At 38.0% G+C, this 18,212-nt stretch overlaps 2 protein-coding genes across 10 annotated transcripts; both read left to right on the plus strand.

Annotated features, from left to right (window-relative positions):
* Positions 1-820: 820 nt before the first annotated feature.
* Positions 821-5,226, plus strand: LOC148371484 (ras-related protein Rab-39B-like). The gene is made up of 2 exons (XM_088326004.1): positions 821-1,150; positions 3,768-5,226. The coding sequence occupies exons 1-2, from the start codon at positions 936-938 to the stop codon at positions 4,198-4,200; spliced, it is 648 nt and encodes a 215-aa protein (XP_088182130.1). The 5' UTR covers positions 821-935; the 3' UTR covers positions 4,201-5,226.
* A 1,303-nt stretch (positions 5,227-6,529) lies between these two features.
* On the plus strand, positions 6,530-18,033 carry gmeb1 (glucocorticoid modulatory element binding protein 1). Of its 9 annotated transcripts, XM_088326006.1 has the most exons (12): positions 6,568-6,591; positions 6,659-6,698; positions 8,104-8,235; positions 8,654-8,817; positions 10,125-10,177; positions 10,266-10,381; positions 10,969-11,072; positions 12,490-12,632; positions 15,588-15,710; positions 15,797-15,934; positions 16,080-16,202; positions 17,063-18,032. In XM_088326006.1, exons 4-12 carry the CDS (start codon positions 8,696-8,698, stop codon positions 17,830-17,832), a joined length of 1,692 nt encoding a protein of 563 aa, XP_088182132.1. In that variant the 5' UTR covers positions 6,568-6,591; positions 6,659-6,698; positions 8,104-8,235; positions 8,654-8,695; the 3' UTR covers positions 17,833-18,032. The 9 variants fall into 9 exon arrangements, with proteins under 9 accessions (XP_088182131.1, XP_088182136.1, XP_088182134.1 ...); XM_088326005.1 differs by lacking the exon at positions 6,659-6,698 and having other exon boundaries at positions 6,530-6,591; XM_088326010.1 differs by having other exon boundaries at positions 6,534-6,698; positions 10,269-10,381; positions 17,063-18,033.
* Positions 18,034-18,212: the final 179 nt, after the last annotated feature.

An 18,212-nucleotide genomic window follows, 5' to 3' on the forward strand; every position in this document is an offset into this window, starting at 1 on the left:
TGCACAAATACAATGACATCGCATGATTCCAATATTTGTTTAGGCCAGCGGGGAAGGCCTTGGGGGTCTTGACGGCCTTCCACTGGTGCATTTTTCCCCTATTGTGATTTGTCAATATGCATTTTTTTCCTCGGGATTCTGTCTTCATTTGTTCACGCTATAAAGTATACAATATTAAAGATTACTGTATATAAGTATAAAAATGTTTAAATAGGTTTGAAGTTCATGGAGAGTGAAAAAATAAATGCTATGGTATTTTTCCTAAAATAAGATATTTTTTAAATACAAAAAAACATTAATTCATTTTTTGCATAATATTAAATAATTATAGGTAATATAGTAATTAAGGGACCCCTTTTTCCCGTGTTCTTGTCTTTTATTTCTTTTTTTCCTTGCTTTTTACTCAGTGTTATCGCTTTTTCCTTCTCTTGTTCTTCATTTTTCCTTTTTCTTTCTTCTTCATTCGTTTCATTTGTCCTACATCCCCTTTTCTGTGGGTGGGCAGGGCCCACCCTTGCCCCCTTGTGGTAACGCCCCAGCTCGGATCTATATTTTTTCTAAATTAATATGGGATTATTATTTTTGGTTTAATTTGACCATTTGTTCGTGCTACGTAATTATTGAAACGACGTTGGCACATAAAACAACTGAGTAATCTATTGACGTAGCTCGACACGATTATATGGCGCGACAGTAACTACATTTCCAAAAATTTGTTGGAAATTTAAAAAAAGAAAAAAAAAGAAAAGTGTTTGCATTTTTTTGAAAAATGCCCTCTTCTGAAAGGAAACAGGTAACCATAACAGTGATAATCGTTCAGTCACGTGATCAGCTCTGACTCCCCGCGAGGCGAGCAGAAATCAAATGAGAGCAGCAGCAAGATAAAAAAAAGGCTCGATGCCCAAAAAGGCTCCAAACGTTAATCCAGTCACGAAATGGAGGTTTTGTGGCAATACCAATTCCGAATGATTTTACTGGGCGATTCGACGGTTGGAAAATCGTCGTTGTTGAAGCGCTTCACGGATGGCGTTTACAGCGACGTGGCCGATCCGACGGTCGGAGTTGATTTTTATGCCCGCTCGCTTGAAATCGAACCAGGAGTAAAAATTAGGCTGCAGCTTTGGGACACTGCCGGTCAGGAACGATTCAGGTAAAATGACTTAGCAGGTTACTCCGTATTATTAAAGGATAAGGCACCATGTGTGCTATTTAGCGCCATCTAGTGCCGATCTAATGATGTCGTTGCAAAGCTGACTAAGGATTTCGACAATAGAACGCCAACAAAATTGCTTCTTTTCGCCGGCACAAATGACTTTATTAAAGCGAAGGTCTCGTTGGCAATTATTTTGCATTTGCCTCACTTTTACTGGCGCCAACCGTTTTTGTTTTCGGCTCCTACAAAATCCAGATTGCTAGCATGAACAATATGTCAGTGTCACTTTGCTTTATTAATTGTTCTAACGATTAGAATCTAACCTCCCGTCTGCAAAGAGAAAAAAGAAGAACACCTGCATGACCCCACACAGCAATTTTATAGCATTACACCATGGATGCTTCTTTTTAAATGTATTTTTAAAATCTCACGAACCCCCAGGAGTGCTACCCCCATTTCAGAACTACTAAGAATACAACAGAATGGATTGTCATTGTAACATGTAAAATGCACCAAAAAAACAACAACAAAATAATCAAAAAGCACTATTCGTTCTATTTCATTACTCTGTTATTATAATTTAGGCCAACCCTTAAGCACTACGTTGTAAGTAGTTTTGCCCATGTATCCCAACAATTTGGAAGAGTGTGTGATAGGCGTAAGTTATGTGTGAATGTTGGGAAGAGTAAGGTGATGAATTTTTTACGTGATGGAGTGGGCATGGCGTTACAAATAAGGTTGCATGGACAGGTGCTGGAAGAAATTGAAAGCTTTATATACTTGGGTTGTGATGTGGCTGCAGTTGGTGGAATGGGGTGCGAGGTATTGCACAGAGTGAATCAAGGAAGCAAGGATTAAGGTGCTCTGAGGAAAGTGATGAGCAACAAGCGTATGAGTATGGATGTTAAGAGGGGACTGTATGAGAGTGTGATTGTGCAGACTGTGTCGTATGGTGCAGAGACTTGGAGCCTGAACACAGATTTGAAAAGGAAATTAAATATTTTTGAGATGAAGCGTTTGAGGAGTAAGTTAGGAGTGACAAGATTGGATAGATTGAGAAATGATATTGTGAGAGACAGAACTGAAGTAGTAGTGGAACTGAGCAAGCGTGTGGATAAGAGAGTACTCGGTTGGTTTGGACACATGGAGAGGATGGATGAGTAGTGAATGTTGAAGAGGATCTACAGAGCACAAGTCAATGGAAGGAGACCAAGAGGAAGGCTGCGATTGATGTGGATGGATAGTGTTATGAGTGCACTGTAGAAAAGAGGTCAAACTATAAGGGAAGCTATAGCTCTTGTTGGTGATAGGAATGAGTGCAGAGGCGTTGTGAAAGGATGGTGGGATGTTTAGACGTGTTCTAAGGGATGGGCAGGGCACCCGTATGATGCGGCAGGGGTAAACCAGTGAAAGCTGTCAAGCCCTGCTGTTGAACAGAAGAGTGTGTTGTGTTACCCTGACCCGAGTGACGTGGCCGCTTTTTTGTGTCCCACTTCATCTGGAGGGATGAAAGCATAACCAACTTGGGTGTTGAGGTGCTTAACATGTTTGGGTGTTGGGCATTTGGGTTGGCCATGGTACCAACAATTTTGTGTGACTTTTTTGCTTCACCTTTTTGATTATCTTTATTTTTGTATGTGTTTGTCGTGCTGTCGGTCACCCCTCTAGAGGGATATGACCAGAGTAGATAGATAGATAGAATCCCAACAGTTATTTTGTTTATTTAGTTTTTATTAAGTTTACCTTGGAGTGCCATGTCCAATCTCATAGCACACAACGTTTTACCGTGTGGATATCAATGACAACCGAGACAATCCGATTAAAAGTGCCCCCCTGATGGTGCAGGGACATTCACAACATAAAATACCACAATTTAAAATAATAGGTTAAGGGTCATAGTATGAACATAAATAAGACCTGTCTAAAACTCAGCAAGGATTCAAATAACTGCATCCGCATCCCTACAGCTTTATGAGAAATATATATGTATCACATTCGTTAACATCATAAAGTACTTACATTTATTTGTCAAGCCAACTGCTGTAACGGTTCCAACAGTTCAGTTTGTGAGATATCAAAGAAATATGGTAATAAAAGCACAATATTCTAAACACCGTCCGCCATCCCAGAGTATGTAATCAAAGGATGCAGAGTGTCTGCTCTTCAATGAAAAGTCTGAATTCAAAAAGTAAAGTGTATAAAAATCTGCTGGCTGTGGTTGTAAGTATGGGTGGTCATAAGCCGAGCAGTGCGTAATTCGGGTGTTACCTGGGATTATTTTTTATAATACATAGATCCCAAGGCAACCCTAGTAAAAATAAGTGGTTTGGAATATAAATGAAAGAATAAATGGTTACATTAAGGACATAAACGATCTGACCTAAATAATAGGGGATTTGCACTAGGATGATTTTTTGCTAATCAAAAAAAAAATCACCAAATTTCGTAAATAAACATGGGCTTGGTTCAGATGTATACATTTTTAAGGTGATTTGACCAATGTACAATTGTGTGTTTACAATTGTATTATTTGAAAAGTTCCACGAGTCGATGCTAAATAGGACTCATTTTTGTCTGTCAGTAATTAACGGCTCATAATTTGTCCGTCCACCAGGTCCATCACAACGTCCTACTATCGTAACTCCGTGGGAGGGCTGCTTGTTTTTGACCTCACCAATCGCAAGACCTTTGAACATGTTTTGGAATGGTATAAGGAAGTATGCGAGCACATTTCGCCTCACCACATGGTCTTCATTCTTATCGGTCACAAAAGCGACTTAAAGAAGGAGCGCCAGGTAAGACAGGAGGAAGCCGAGCTACTGGCTGCAGAGTTGGGTATTCGCTATGTGGAGACCTCGGCCAAATGCAACGTTAACGTAGACCAGGCCTTTGCGCATTTAACCATGGACATTTATGAGATGCTGAAGCGCGGTGCCATCGAAACTCGTGATGGCTGGGATGGCGTGAAAAGTGGCCTGGTCACTAAAGGATTCTATCAAACTCATGAGGAAGACCAAGAGCCTGCTGAAAGAAACTGCCACTGTTGACTTGTGAAGCTATCAGCAACATTACACCTTGTCCTGTTTTACAAAAATCAGATCTTGTCCTGTTTAATGTTTTAAAATGAGGAACACTGTCCCCCAACCATCCAACATATTCTCTGTTGTACCAGTAATGTCATCCCCAAAGCTATGTGAAGTACTGAGTTTAATGAATGTATATTGAGATTTGATGTACTGCATATATCTCAAGTCTATTACTTGCTTATATACTTAGCTGTATGGTATGCCATACAGTGCATCCAGAAAATATTCAGTGTTTTACTTTTTACACGTTTATACGTGATACGTTTGTAGAAATGTATCAAAAAGGTTTTTCACATTGTCATTATGGAGTGTTGTGTGTAAGAAATGGAGGGAAAATGAAGTCAAGTCATGTTTTTTGTATAGCCCTTGATCACAAAGAGTCTTAAAGGACTCTACAGATCACAGATTATTGCAAACCTCAGACTCTTAAGATAACAGGGAGCCAATGCAGGTTTTAACCTTTATAAATGATTTAAATATCTCATAAAGCAACAAACTAAGATTTGAGGAATGAAATGAAGATGACAGGATTCACAGAAAGCCTGCAATCATTACTTTCAAAAATTAGGGGCAGGGGGTGCATGCATTTGGCACCCGAACAGAAAAAATACATCAGTATTTGGAAGATCCTCCTTTTGCATAAATAACAGCCTCTAATTTCTAGAGGGTGAATTGTTTTTGAAGGTCTTTTTGACCATACTTCTTGACAAAACATCTTCAGTTGAGTCAGATTTGACGGTTTCTTAGCTGTTGGTGGATCTTAGAATGGTAAGGGAAGCATGTCCCGGGAAAGTACAGCCTGGTGGCACCCATTCCTCTCCAGGCCAACATATGTTTCAATGTTAGCGATTAGTTGTTTTGAAAAAATCCGCACTTTTGTATTATTTGCTAACTAATATGATGTTTAAGGAGTGTATAATTTTGATTGTGTATTTGAAATATCTTTGTTGCATATCTTATTGACTTTCAATAAATGTCTGTAGAGTACTGAGAATCGACTCTTTTAACACTTTTCAATAGCATTTTCAAGATGCCTGAGGAATTAAGAAGTGTGCACGCCAACACCATTCCTATCTTCTCTAAAATAAAATCCTGAAGGCCTAATTGATCTAGAACAGGGATTGTGAACATATTACCACAAGCAACAAAACCGACTGAATAAAAATAAAATGATGATATACTTTTATACATGTCTACTTTTGGTTGCTTGAAAGTGGATAAAGGATAAGTGACACAAATATTGGAACCATGATCTTTTGGGGTGGAACTGACAACAGAAGAAGGCTTTGGAGGCCTAGTGGCAGGACAATTGACCCTTAAGAACTTTTTTTAGATCGCAGTGAGGACTTTTGAAGACACTCAAATAAACACATTGTAAAGGGAGAGCACATATTATTTGATTACTAGTTGACGCTGTGTGGTTTAGAGCGGGGCTTGGCATCAAGCGGCTCTGGAGCTCCGTGGGGCATTTTGGCGCTTCTAGTAGCTCCCTGCTGCTTTTTCAAAATTGTTTGATAATGGAAAATAATAGGGTTCCTGTAGGGGACATGCATTACATGAACATACTTAAAGTTTTCCAATGAATATAAATCTATATAAAATATATATTACAGTATGGTTTAGCTTTCTATTAAGGCTTATAGAAAGATTTTAATCCTTTGTGGCTCCAGACAGTTTTTTTCTGGCGTGGTTGGTCCAATATGGCTTTTTCATCATTTTGGGTTAACAGCCACTGTAGTGCAACCCAAAATAAGTGACCAAAACGCACCATTTTACTTGCCCAGCGTTTTTGAGAGGTCTTTGTGTACTTGTAGCAGCAAGATTTTGGACAATTATGTCTGAGTATTTAAAAAATGTATGCTTACGATATTGTTCATGTAATTTTGCTCATTACATAAATCAATTTTGTTTTCTTCAAACAAATATATTTATTTCCCATCGGGAGGCACTAAATAATACATACTGTCCCTTTAATTATTGAATGGTTCATCATAAATAATATACAATTTACTAGATAGGCCATTTTCAAGACTGTAAATAAAATAAAATATTTTAATATAAAATAAAAAATGAAGTATTGAAAGATACAATATTTTTCGACGAGGTACATGCGAAGGTCGATTGTACAATACGGCAAGAGATTCCTATTCCAAAAAAATGGAAAGACAGTTTTATTGACGTTATTGTAAATTCCTGTGCCGCGACAATAAAATACATTTTGTATTGAAAACTAACTCATTTAAGCTATGATCGGTAGAAAAAGGCCAACTGAGCAGGAAGTAAAGCAGTCGATGGCGCATGCGCACTTCCTCTTGACTATCTGGACGTAAATTCTGCTTGTAAATTCACCCGGTAAAGTAATTATTTGAATGCTATCTCTTAATATAGAGATGTATTCCTCACTGATGTGTCTCTTTAGGACATAGAGAACGTTATCCAAACTCCTCCTTTGAGAACAAGTAGGTCTTGCGTCGCCGCCGTTGTTTGCTGTACGTGGCTCCCGACGAGCAGACGTCATTTTAGTGGCAACGAACGTCAAAACGTTACCTAACCACGTAACCACGTTTCTTGTAGCGAACCAGAGCTGCACGTAAACTGTCACCGTCACAAACGTCGCCTGTGCGTAACACTTGTAGTCAAATCCATGCGACTGCTCTCGTTCCAATGAAATTTGTCACTCCATTGTGTAAAACGTAATGGCTTCCATCGTTGCCTGTTAACAGTTGAATAGCTTCTGCGGCTATTCTGTATATTTGTCTAGATTTGCACTGAACATACCTTAGCTCATTTTGAATATTATCGAGTCGTACGACAAAACACAAACACGACATTCTGCCTCCTAAATCCAACTTCTGATTTGAAACATAAAAACTGTACAGTGCGAGTCGTCGTTTAAGCGTGTGTATTTTGAATCTCTTGCCATCATCTTGTTTTCACGTTTTAAGATGTGACAACGTTATAGAGGGTGTTCCAGAAGTCATTTTGACATCAAATGTCTCGGAAATCAACGAGGATATTAAAAAACATCTGGCAAATTCAGAGAGCTTGTTATCTCAATTTTGACATGGAATGTACAAAGATGTGAGCACCGTTAGACACACATCAAACCCATACTCAAATTCGGGGTTCGCACGCGTGACTGAAATCCTTGAAAATGCTTGAATTTTAAAGCTGTGTTTTCAAGGATTGGAAAGTGCTTGAATTTTGGATGAAATGCGTGTTAAGACTTGAAATTGTTTGCATGTTTAAAAAGGATCCCGACACTGCTCTCTGGTGACTTCACATTTCTTCTTCTCTCGTGATGTATGGCAATTGGCATTAGTTTGTATGGCGTTATCATGTGAAGCGGCAGGTACATGTTACACCTAAACATAGCCCTATCGAATGTGTACTACGGCAAGGATTACGAATCAATTATGGGCATTTATTATGGGCCAAGCAAAAACAAAAACAAAAAACAAGGTAGTGTTACCAGGGGTAAATTGTAATGAGAAGAACTCCCTGCAACTGAAAATGTAAGCTACATATTACTGTCATTTTACCCAACACCTATATAGGGAGAGCTTCATCTCAAAAAGTTTTACTAACATATTGTTCAGATCCCCAGATTTATTCACAATTTACTCAAGATCTAAGTCATATGTCTTGATGAATGCACACACAAGATAATATATATAATATGCAAATTGCAGATATATTTATGGATCTGCAAAATACATGATTCACGCCAGATTTCTTCTCTTTAATGGTAAAACTTGTCTTTGAAAGTCCTTACAAAGTGTTACAATTAGACCAGTCTTTTCTACAAAAAGAAATGGCATGGTGTGAGATCTGGAGATCTGAGATGGTGATCTTTCTGCCCAGACTGTCCAATCCATTTGTCTGCCTAACCTTGAGGCACCAGGTTGTTGGCGACCCATCCTGTTGGAAAATGAAGTCACCAGACTCTATCTCACCTCACCATGAATCCATGCCTCAGTTTTCCAGCATGTCCAGGTATGTCTCACCATTGACTCTTTAAGGAAGAATGGTCTGTAGACAGCTTTTTACAACATAGCACTGTAAAGCAAGAATAACAGAAGCTGTTGCAAGCATTGACCATGCAATGCTTGGACGCGTTTGGCAAGAATTTGACTATCGGCTGGATGTGTCGTGTGACCAATGGTGCTCATATTGAACATATTTGAACTTTCCATGTAAAACTGAGATTACAAGCTTTCTGATTTAACCAGATGTGTTTTTATATCCTAAATAGTTTCCCAGATATTCAATGTCAAAATGTGCCAAAGACTTTTGGGACACCCTGTACATTAGCAGCTATTTCACAGTTTACATATGCAACATAACATTTGCTTGGCTGCAAGATTCTTGCTTTTTATCACTATTGAAACGTCCCTGCATGATCTTCTTTTAGGAACATGGGATTCTCTTTTGAGATTTTTTGTAAGACTCGCGTATGAAACTCAAGTGCGAGATGGCAAATTCTGAAAATGTGACCATATCCACTGGCGAAGTCGTGGTCATAAAGAGTGATGATGATGATAAAACTCAACTCATCCTTCATCCTACAACCCTAGGGTAAGCAACCCAGTTCAGTGCTACCATTTTCATTACCCGGTAAAGAAAAAGATTGACGGTCAACAATTGGGAACGTTTATCGTACACACTGTCATGATTACATTAACTTTTCTATAGCAAATATCCAAGAAGCATTATTTCTTTCTTTCATTCATTCTCCGGACTGTTTATCCTCTACAGGGTCGCATGGTTTCAAGCAGGAGACACCTAGACTTACGACTATTTACACCCATAGGGACAATTAAAAGCACGTTGTCGGAATGTGGGAGTAAACCAGAGTGCCTGGATAAAAGCCACAAAGGTGCGGGGAGAACATGCAATCTTTGTACATGGAGACTGGTAGCAGGTATCTAACCCGAGACCTCTGCATTGTGAGGCGAGCGTAATAAAAACACAACTTTTGTGATAACGAAAGAAAACTGTCCAAACACAGAATAAAATTTGATGGTAGGAGTAGTATTTGGAAGAATCCCCGCTAAAAAGTTTAAATAGTATGAACTCTTATTAGGATCTAAAAAGTTAAACATAACAAATCACATTTGTGACTGATTTTGAAACGGATACCAATGGGCTTGCTGGAAAAATCACAGGTGAGTAGTTACATAATTCGTGCTTTGATACCACTTTTAATCAAAAGGTAAGATTTGTATTTGCTTTAATTTTATAAACCGCCAAGGGTTGCTTTCATTTTTGGTTTCATATTCTAAAACAGACTCCTATGTATTCTCTTACTACGTTTACAGGCAATATTTGGGTTAAGGTCAGAACAAAATCATCAGTTTTGTGTGAGCGTACAATTGCCTTTCTATATCGCTATATCTATGAGATTGTCATTAACATAAAAATGCTAATGACATTTTCTTTGCAAGCCGGTGCGAAATGTTTGTAAATTCTAAGAATTGGGATACAATAACAATAAAATCAAATATGTATATGTGAAAAGGAAAATACTATAGAGTAACTTTTTTTCTCACCAAAAAGGCTACAAGAATGGTTGCTTTTGAAAACGAGGAGTTTCAGGACTTGCGAGAGGCAGAATACTTTAATCTTAATTATAAAAATAATCCCTGTTCATGAAATCGTTTTGAAATAGACCATTTTTGACTGTTAATAAAATTGGAACGGCCCTATGCTTTTTTTTTTTTTTTTTTCTTCACATTGACATGACTGCACTAACAAGCCCAGCACGGCTCCTCACCAATGGTCACCAATCCTAGTATTTGGCCCTCAGCCACAATTACTTGAACAGTACTGGTTTACGAGATTAGAAATAACGCAATTATTGACTTGCAGCTTTTCTTTTCCAGAGAAGAGTCTGATGGAACTTCCACATCAGTCGTTACAGATGAGGCACATCCAGGTAAAAAATCACACCGGTACACAGAAACCATTAAATGATTTTCCTCTTTGTGAGCATTTATTCAGGTTTTAGCTTTTTATTTTCCCAGAAGAGTCGAATGGAACTAGTATTGAAATTGGCTGTCCTATAACATGCGGGGAATGTCAAGCAATGTTACTTGTGAAGAAATTTGTGTGCCCAGGAATCAATGTCAAATGCGTGAAGGTTAGTATTTATCTTCCGATGGAATTACATTTCAAACTGAACCTTGTTATTTTAATTCCTAAACAGAAAATGGACAACTAGTTATATAATATACTGTGTATATTCGAGTATAACGCGCAACATCTTTAACCTAAAAAAGAACTCAGAGTTTGGGTGCATGTTATGAACAAGTGCTGGGATGACACACTTAGATGTTTATAAATATATTGTATTGTTAAATCGTACAATACACTCAGATCCAGTACAGTATACTGCAAATTCAAGCATCACTAATGACTGCACTATATTTAGGATGCAGCACTCAGACACATCATTCTCCCATCACTGTATTTAATCAATCAGAGATCATATGTATAATTCAGATTTATTATAAAACATTAAATATTGAAAAAGGAAGCAGGTTTTTAGGGGAGGAGTGTCTTACAAGCCATGTTTTTGGGAGGTTAATTTTTAGGTGTGTTTGTTGCAACATGCTTAAAATGGAAGAAAATATATTGTGAGATATCAAACACATTTACTTCGGTATAGTATTGTTATCAAGTTTTTCAATTCACTAATAAATGTTTTTCAAATACCTTTATCCCTAGTATGAAGATCAACTGATAAGTCCAAAGCAGTTTGTTCATATTTCTGGGAAAGCCACACTGAAAGACTGGAAACGAGCAATTCGGATGGGTGGAGTCATGTTAAGGTGGGTTTTTATTCTAAAACTGTGTGTGTGTGCGTGCGTGTATCTTGTTTTTTTTTCTGATTACGCACGCTTGAATATGAAAAATATATTGACGTTAAGCTCATCAAGACATAGCAATTAGCATATAGTGCCTTGTCTTGAGCACGATTTTCCCTCAGCCACTTCCCCAAAAGTCATCTACTGGTTATTTTTTTCAACTTAATTGTCGAATGACAAATAAATATTTCACTTTACATTGCTGGAAGTAATATCCTATTACAGGTGTCGCTAAACTTTTCTTTATCATGGACCAGTTACATGTCTGACTATACCGCGTGTACCAAAAGTCTTAGGCACATTTTGACATTGAATATCTCTGGTAATATTAAGGATATAAAACACATCTGGTGAATTTAGACAGCTTGTGATCTCAATTTTGACATAGAATGTCCAAAGAGGTTTAATGTGATGCAATTGCAATACAGTCACGACAAGCATGTTTATCGGTGTTCTTCAACTTTTTGAGTAACTGTAGCTCGCAAGCTTGCGTCATGTGCAGTCATCTTCTTAAAACATGCCAAACTGTTGTTGTAGGACACTCAAGTTGCCTACTGGCTCTTCTGGTAGATTTACAGGAGTTCTGCTGGAAAGCAGCTCTATCTTCTGAATTTAAGGGGTGTCTCATTCTTTTAACCGGGCATATGCGCCCATCTGTTATTAATTTACCATGTCATCCTCTCTGGTGAATGCACGTTAAACAAGAGTCCATGATTCAGTTTTTGCTAATTCTACAACACAAAACACTATTTCTAGTTGAGTGAAAGCCATTAATGGGTCTGAAAGGAAATGTAATTAATCATTACCCTTCAGTAATTAGCTTTAAAATGGCACAACTTTTATCTTACTACCATTCATAGTTAAGGAGATATGGGAATTTCATATGTGCCTTAGACATTTGAAACACCTTGTTTAATGGGCTTTACATTTTAGATCAGAAGATAAATCTCATGTGTTTTAGTAGTCCCAAACATGTTTTCTTCCAAAACGGTCCTGTATTAAGCTCCATTTATCTTCCCTTCAATTTTAACCATTTTCCCTGTCACTGCTGAAGATAATTGGGCCCAAACTATGAGGCTGCCATCACCATTTTTGACAGGATGATGAGCTGAGTTTGTATGAAAGGCTGGGCATAAAAAGAAGACAAAAAAATTGCGATTTTGTCACAAACAGTATTTGTAGTTTGTATTTATATGTACAGCCACATCTACTGATCAAATATTCCACAGTTCCTCCACCCGGATCCTACATAAAAAATGAGAGTACTAATTCTTTGATGCAAATATTCAACGACCTGCCTTAAACTAGATCTGTATTCTAACAATGACCTTTGTTTTCCGTGTTTAAATAAGAGTTTCATGAATTTTCTCTAATCCCTCAGAAAGATTATGGATTCAGGCCAACTTGACTTCTATCAACACACCACGTTGTGTACAAACACTTGCCGTAGTACGAAGTTTGACTTGTTGATCAACAATACACGCTTCCCACCAGATGACATTGCTCTCTTTTCTACATCTCCAGGTACATTTTTTTAATTATTTTATTTTGCTTCCTTATGTTTTCTTCTGTGTGTATTTACACAATTATGTTAGTGCTTTGGGTAATGCTGGACGATACTGCAATAAGTTGAGCAATTCAACCAGAGCAAATGCCAAGAATTTTTTTTTTGTTTAATTATTGACCAACTGGCATAGATTTATTTAAATGAAATTTAAAGGAAAGGGAATCATATATTTAATACCATTATATATTTTTGAGCTTTTAATCCTTTAAATAAATGTTTGCATTGTTACAGGATTTTAATATTTCTTGTCACAAAGTGTGAAAACTGGCAAATGATCGGTGATGTGATTGATCAATATGCTGCTGTCTCATTCAGCATTAACTTCTTAAAAATATAATCTAAAAGTGATGCACTGGGATTCGTAATTCTACAGGGCCTTGTAATGGTAGTGGTTGCGTTCCTAGAGTGTGCATCGTACTTACGAAAGTGTCAGTATTTATGTTTTTGTTTGGGTTTAGTAGATTAATATTCAATTTACCACAAAGGAATACTCTTTAATGGTTAGTTCTTGACATTCAGTCTATCTGAAACTTGGTCAACTATGTTATCTTTGTATTTGGTGCCCTGTATAAACAGCTAACAAATGGATTTCTGTTTTTGTTCATGTTAATTTATGTCGTGACACAGTCACATGTACAGTAATACATATGTTTTTCGCAAGGTTGCGTTCCAAAAGGGACCTGTGATAGTCAAAACCTGCAAAGAAGAAACTTTTACACGTTTATTTATTAAATATTTCATCATATATTGAAACCAAAGAACAAACCCTATGTCAGAGTTCCCACGGATTTTTGTACAGCCTTAAGATTATGGATTATGGATTTTTGTACAGTCTTAAAAGGCATTGAATTCATTGTTTGAAAAATAAGGCCTTAATTGGCCTTCAAATGTCTTCAAGTCAGTTTTCAAAAGTCTTCAAAATGTGAACACATACATTAGATTTATATTTGTCTGACTTATAAAGATTTAGTATAAAAGTCATTTTTCATGCATCACAATAGAAAAACTTCATGACTATAGCAAAAGAGTGAAATGGAATGAGTAGTTATCAGCCAGTGTTGACTGAGGATTCATGATGTACTGTACTGTAAAAATCCTTTTTATTCATCATTTTCCATGTTGAAATCTTTGTAGAGTTTTTCAGATTGAAAGTTTTCAACTGGACCAAAGTGTGATTTAACAAATTTTAAAATAAAAATGTGATTGAAATTGCCTTTAATTCATGGTTTGTTTCAGTTTTTGTTGTTGTTGACTTAAATTTGATTTCAAAAGGGGTAAAAAAAAAAAGTCTCCTAAAAAGTCTTGAATATAACCTGACTTAAGCTGCTGGAACCCTGCTATTCAGCCCTTTGAGACTCTTTGTGATTGTCACACAATACTGCTAACAAGAATTCCAACGTATTTACCTCCAGTGCAGACGGCACTGGGGAAGGAGGGGTGTGTGTGCGTGTGTGTGCGTGTGTGTGTGTGTGTGTGTAGTGTATATAGCTCAACTTTTGGGTGTTTAAATTTTTTTTCTTGCCGTTTCATTATAAAGTGTCTCAACAATGAACATAGATTGTTCAATAAGCTCCCATATAAAGGATTATTTAGCAGGTTACCGACAAAATGGGGTCTGTTTGTGTGACACCTTCACTGTAACCCTTTATGCTGTTAGTATTGTCTTTGCCATATGTACTCATGGAAAGAGCAACATATGGATCGCGAGCCGTAGGGTCCTGACCAATGTTCCCTCTAATTTTCCACGGGTCTGAGCGTTCACGCAGTGAGCAACGCTTGAAACAACAGTGAGCAACAGCAATCCCAAGTGCGGCAACTAAGTCATTATCAAACATGTCCAAAACTTGACATCAAGTTACATTTCCGGCAATGCAAAAAAAAATAACTTTTGAATGAATTGACCAATCTATTATTGCAAAGGTTGAACAGCCTACAAACGTCATTTGTTTCTACAACAATTCTTTCACAAGATTTCCATTTCTTTTTTTTTCCTGGTATCTTTTGTCGCATAATACTAACATTTATGGGGGCTTATTTAGTCTGTTGCACGATACACAACTGTATTTAATCACGTTTTTTAGTGGAAGTACAATGTTGACAACAAGATTGACTTGGTATAATTGGAAATTATTTGAATGCAACACAAACTTTTCCTTCTTTTTCCCTTTTTTTTCTATTTTTTTTAATTGCTTTAAAAAAATCTCATTGTGTTTATTTTTTTGTAGCTGTTACCGTTTTTGTTCTTTTTCCTTTTTTTCCTTTGTTTATTTTGTTTTTTTTCTGTCTTTTTTCTGAATTTTTCTTTCTTTTTTATCTTACTTTTGTTTCTTTTTTTTCTCAGCTTTTCACAATTTTTTCATTTTGGTATTTTTTCCTTTTTTGTTCTATTCCTCGTTCCTTTAAGTCATTTTTTGCATAATTTTACATAATATTTGGTCATATAGGGATGAAAGAAGCAAAAACAACCTGAAGAGCCGTTTAGGACCCGAAAGAGCCGGTTCCTTTTAGTGAGCGAGCCGAAGAAGCCGGTTCTCGGAAAACTCTAAAAACTCACACATGCAGCTTAGAGGGAACTTTGCGCTTGATAGATTTTCTTGTGCGCTGAGAATGTGCAGGCAGTGCGCGATTGCGCATGCGCGCAGCTTGCAGGGAACACTGATCTGACTCCTGGCCTAGTTTTTACGATTTGTGCGATAGAAAAATGACAACTTTTCTGAGTAAGTGAATGAAAATATTCGACAAACCTGTCCTAATCATACTGACTGAATTGTGGAAAGGTAATTTGGTTATTGTCAACCTCCAAATCCTAAAAAAAATCATATTTGTGTATTTACCTCATGATGTGAGAAAATAAATCACGGTTATAGCTATTATTGCATTTAAAACACACTCCTTTTTGATCACTATTGCAGCACAGGAGCCCGTTGGTAATGCCAAGTTAGGAAGTGATGATACGGCAGAGAAGTTGAGTGAAAGGGTAGATGGCGCCTTCACTTCAGAAGAATTTGTAAACAAGGACTCGCTTGAAATATCAGGTACTTTCACTCCTCTGTGTGTCATTTTCATTATCGAACACATTTCAAAGAGAACATTTGTTTTACTTTTTTCGTATCGACTTCAGAGGATTCAATCAATTTCTGGAAGGGAATTGCCGACGTGGGTTTGCTCGGTGAAGTGGTGACAAAAATCAGTACTGAGCTGCTTGATCTGCTCAAGAGCTTGCAGTTGCTGAAGGAGTCCGTTGACTTGCAGAACACAGGTAAAGACATGTTTACCCACTGCAACAACTCAATTACTGAAGTCACATTCAATAAGATCAATCAAATCATTTCTGATCCTGCATTTGCAAGAAAAGTGAATTGGGTCATTCTTTCTCTTCCACCCTGATCACAATTCTCCGGTAGAGGTGGCAGTGCTCAGTAGCCTTGGCCAGGTGTTTGGACTGCTCAACTCTGTCAAGAAGATGCTGGTGAAGAGGAGGCAGCAAACTGATCCCAGCCAGGACCAAACTCTTAAAATCCTTTGCAGTAAGTACGTCACATGTCAAAACAAGCTTCCTTGGTGAATACTATGCTATGGACCAGTTTGATGTGATGTAGAGCCACGGACCAGTATCAAACCCAGGCTTATTTGGTACTGGGTTACACAGAAAGTAAAAAAAAGTTCCAACATGATTATTATTATATTTGAATTCTATTACTCTTAAACTGAACATGAACAAGGCGTTTGAGGATGTGCACTTGAGTTCAAGTCTGTGTCGTTGGCACTAGCGAGCGCAGTTGCCTGTTGGGCAGTGCAATTGTCACGCTAGAGGTGAGAATCGCTGCCCACAGAGGATATATTGTGGAATTGATCAAACCAACTTTCTGCGTTTTGACATAAGCAACAGCCTATTGGTTTAGAGCACAGCTGGGTAACTCGGTCCTAAGGGCTGCATGCCCTGCATGTTTTCCTTCTTCAACTTGGGTGATACAATTATCAGCTGGAAATTGACCCTGGTGATTGGGATCACCTCTATTGGAGCAGAGAACCTCCAAAAAAATGCAGGAGATGTGGCCCTCAAAGCCCAGGTTTGCCCCAGGGTGTAGAAAATGGTCAACTGCAAACCGTCCCTGAGTGCCTTTTCTCTTTTTGGGTGATTTCCTAATTTTTTAATGTGATTTTTTGCAACATGCACAACAAAAGGCATTAGAGAGATCATGCTGTGTTTTGTTAAGGCTATCCAATGTTTATTAAAATGATGTGAATTGAAAAACACAGTGAGAGATAAAAGCATTGGGAGGGCATGTAGCAGACACTAGCAGTCATTTGATACAAAGAAGAAAAGACTGCAGTGTTTGTGACATATTTTATTTCTTTTCATCCAATTTTTTTCAACTCTCTTTAGACTTGGAGTTGCAGTTGGCTGAACAGAGAAAGCAGCAACAGATTCAAGCTCAGGTGTCGTGTCCCAATATCACCAAAACTAGCCTTGCCACAGTCAAACGACAGGCTAAGCGACCTCGTTTGCACAAGCCCTCTACCAGCACGCTAATCACCTCCACCATCAATCATCAACCTTCCCTGATGCCTCCACAATTCACCATTCTCTCCCCCATCTCATTTTCCTCCTTAGCTCAACCAATTACTGTGGCAGACCTACCCATCGCTTCCCTACCGCAGTCTTCAAAAACTCTAACTTTGCTCCCGACTGGCTCACGGCTTTTGGCGCAGTACGCGGTGACGGGAGATGAAAGAAATGAAACTGTTACCCTGCACCCGTCCTCAAACCTCACGCTGGTGAACGCTGGTTCTATGTGTGAGCAGTTAGGTACGGTGGTCAAACCTGTGGAGCTAATACACCTTAGCCGGCAAGCTGTGTGTGCTGAAGCAGTACCCGTGGAGGCACATGTACTGGATGGTGCCATTTTGGTGCAGCGGGAGTTTGTACAAGGAGAGATGGAGACCAGGCAAAAGCACACAGTCTTGGAGATTAACCCTCATTCGGTAGAAGAAGTGGTGGCGCTGCATCTGCCGGGGGAATCTGGTAGCGACGGATCTGAAATTGTCCAGTCAAGAATAGAGGTCACAGTGGCTGAAGATCAGGAGACAGAGACAATGCAGGTGACACAGAAACAAGGTGCTCATGTGTCAAATTTGGAGACGAGCAGAAGTTAACCAGGTTAAATAAGGGCACACTTATTTATTATAGTAGATGTGGGGAAACTAACTTTTCAAGAACTTTGGTTTCAAAGCTTGAATTTAATAAATTGCATAACAAAATACAATGTATTTGCTTGTGTTTTTCACGAATACAATCCAGCAGATGAGATTTGTTTAACACATAGTTCTTTCTCTTTGACAAGGAACCAGTGCCCATTTATATTACTCTTGTCAATTACTTCATTAACACGACCTTTGCTAGTTTTTGTGTCACCTTTTAGAAGCTAATGAAGACCAAATCAGTTTTTATATTTATTAAACGTCTGATGGTAAATTGACAAACATTCTTAATTGGCATAGCAATAAAATACATGGAGTTAGTGCAATAAATTCAC

Source organism: Urocampus carinirostris, chromosome 2 (genome assembly GCF_059441175.1).
Source record: "Urocampus carinirostris isolate Australia breed hairy pipefish chromosome 2, RoL_Ucar_1.0, whole genome shotgun sequence".
NCBI lineage: Eukaryota > Metazoa > Chordata > Actinopteri > Syngnathiformes > Syngnathidae > Urocampus > Urocampus carinirostris.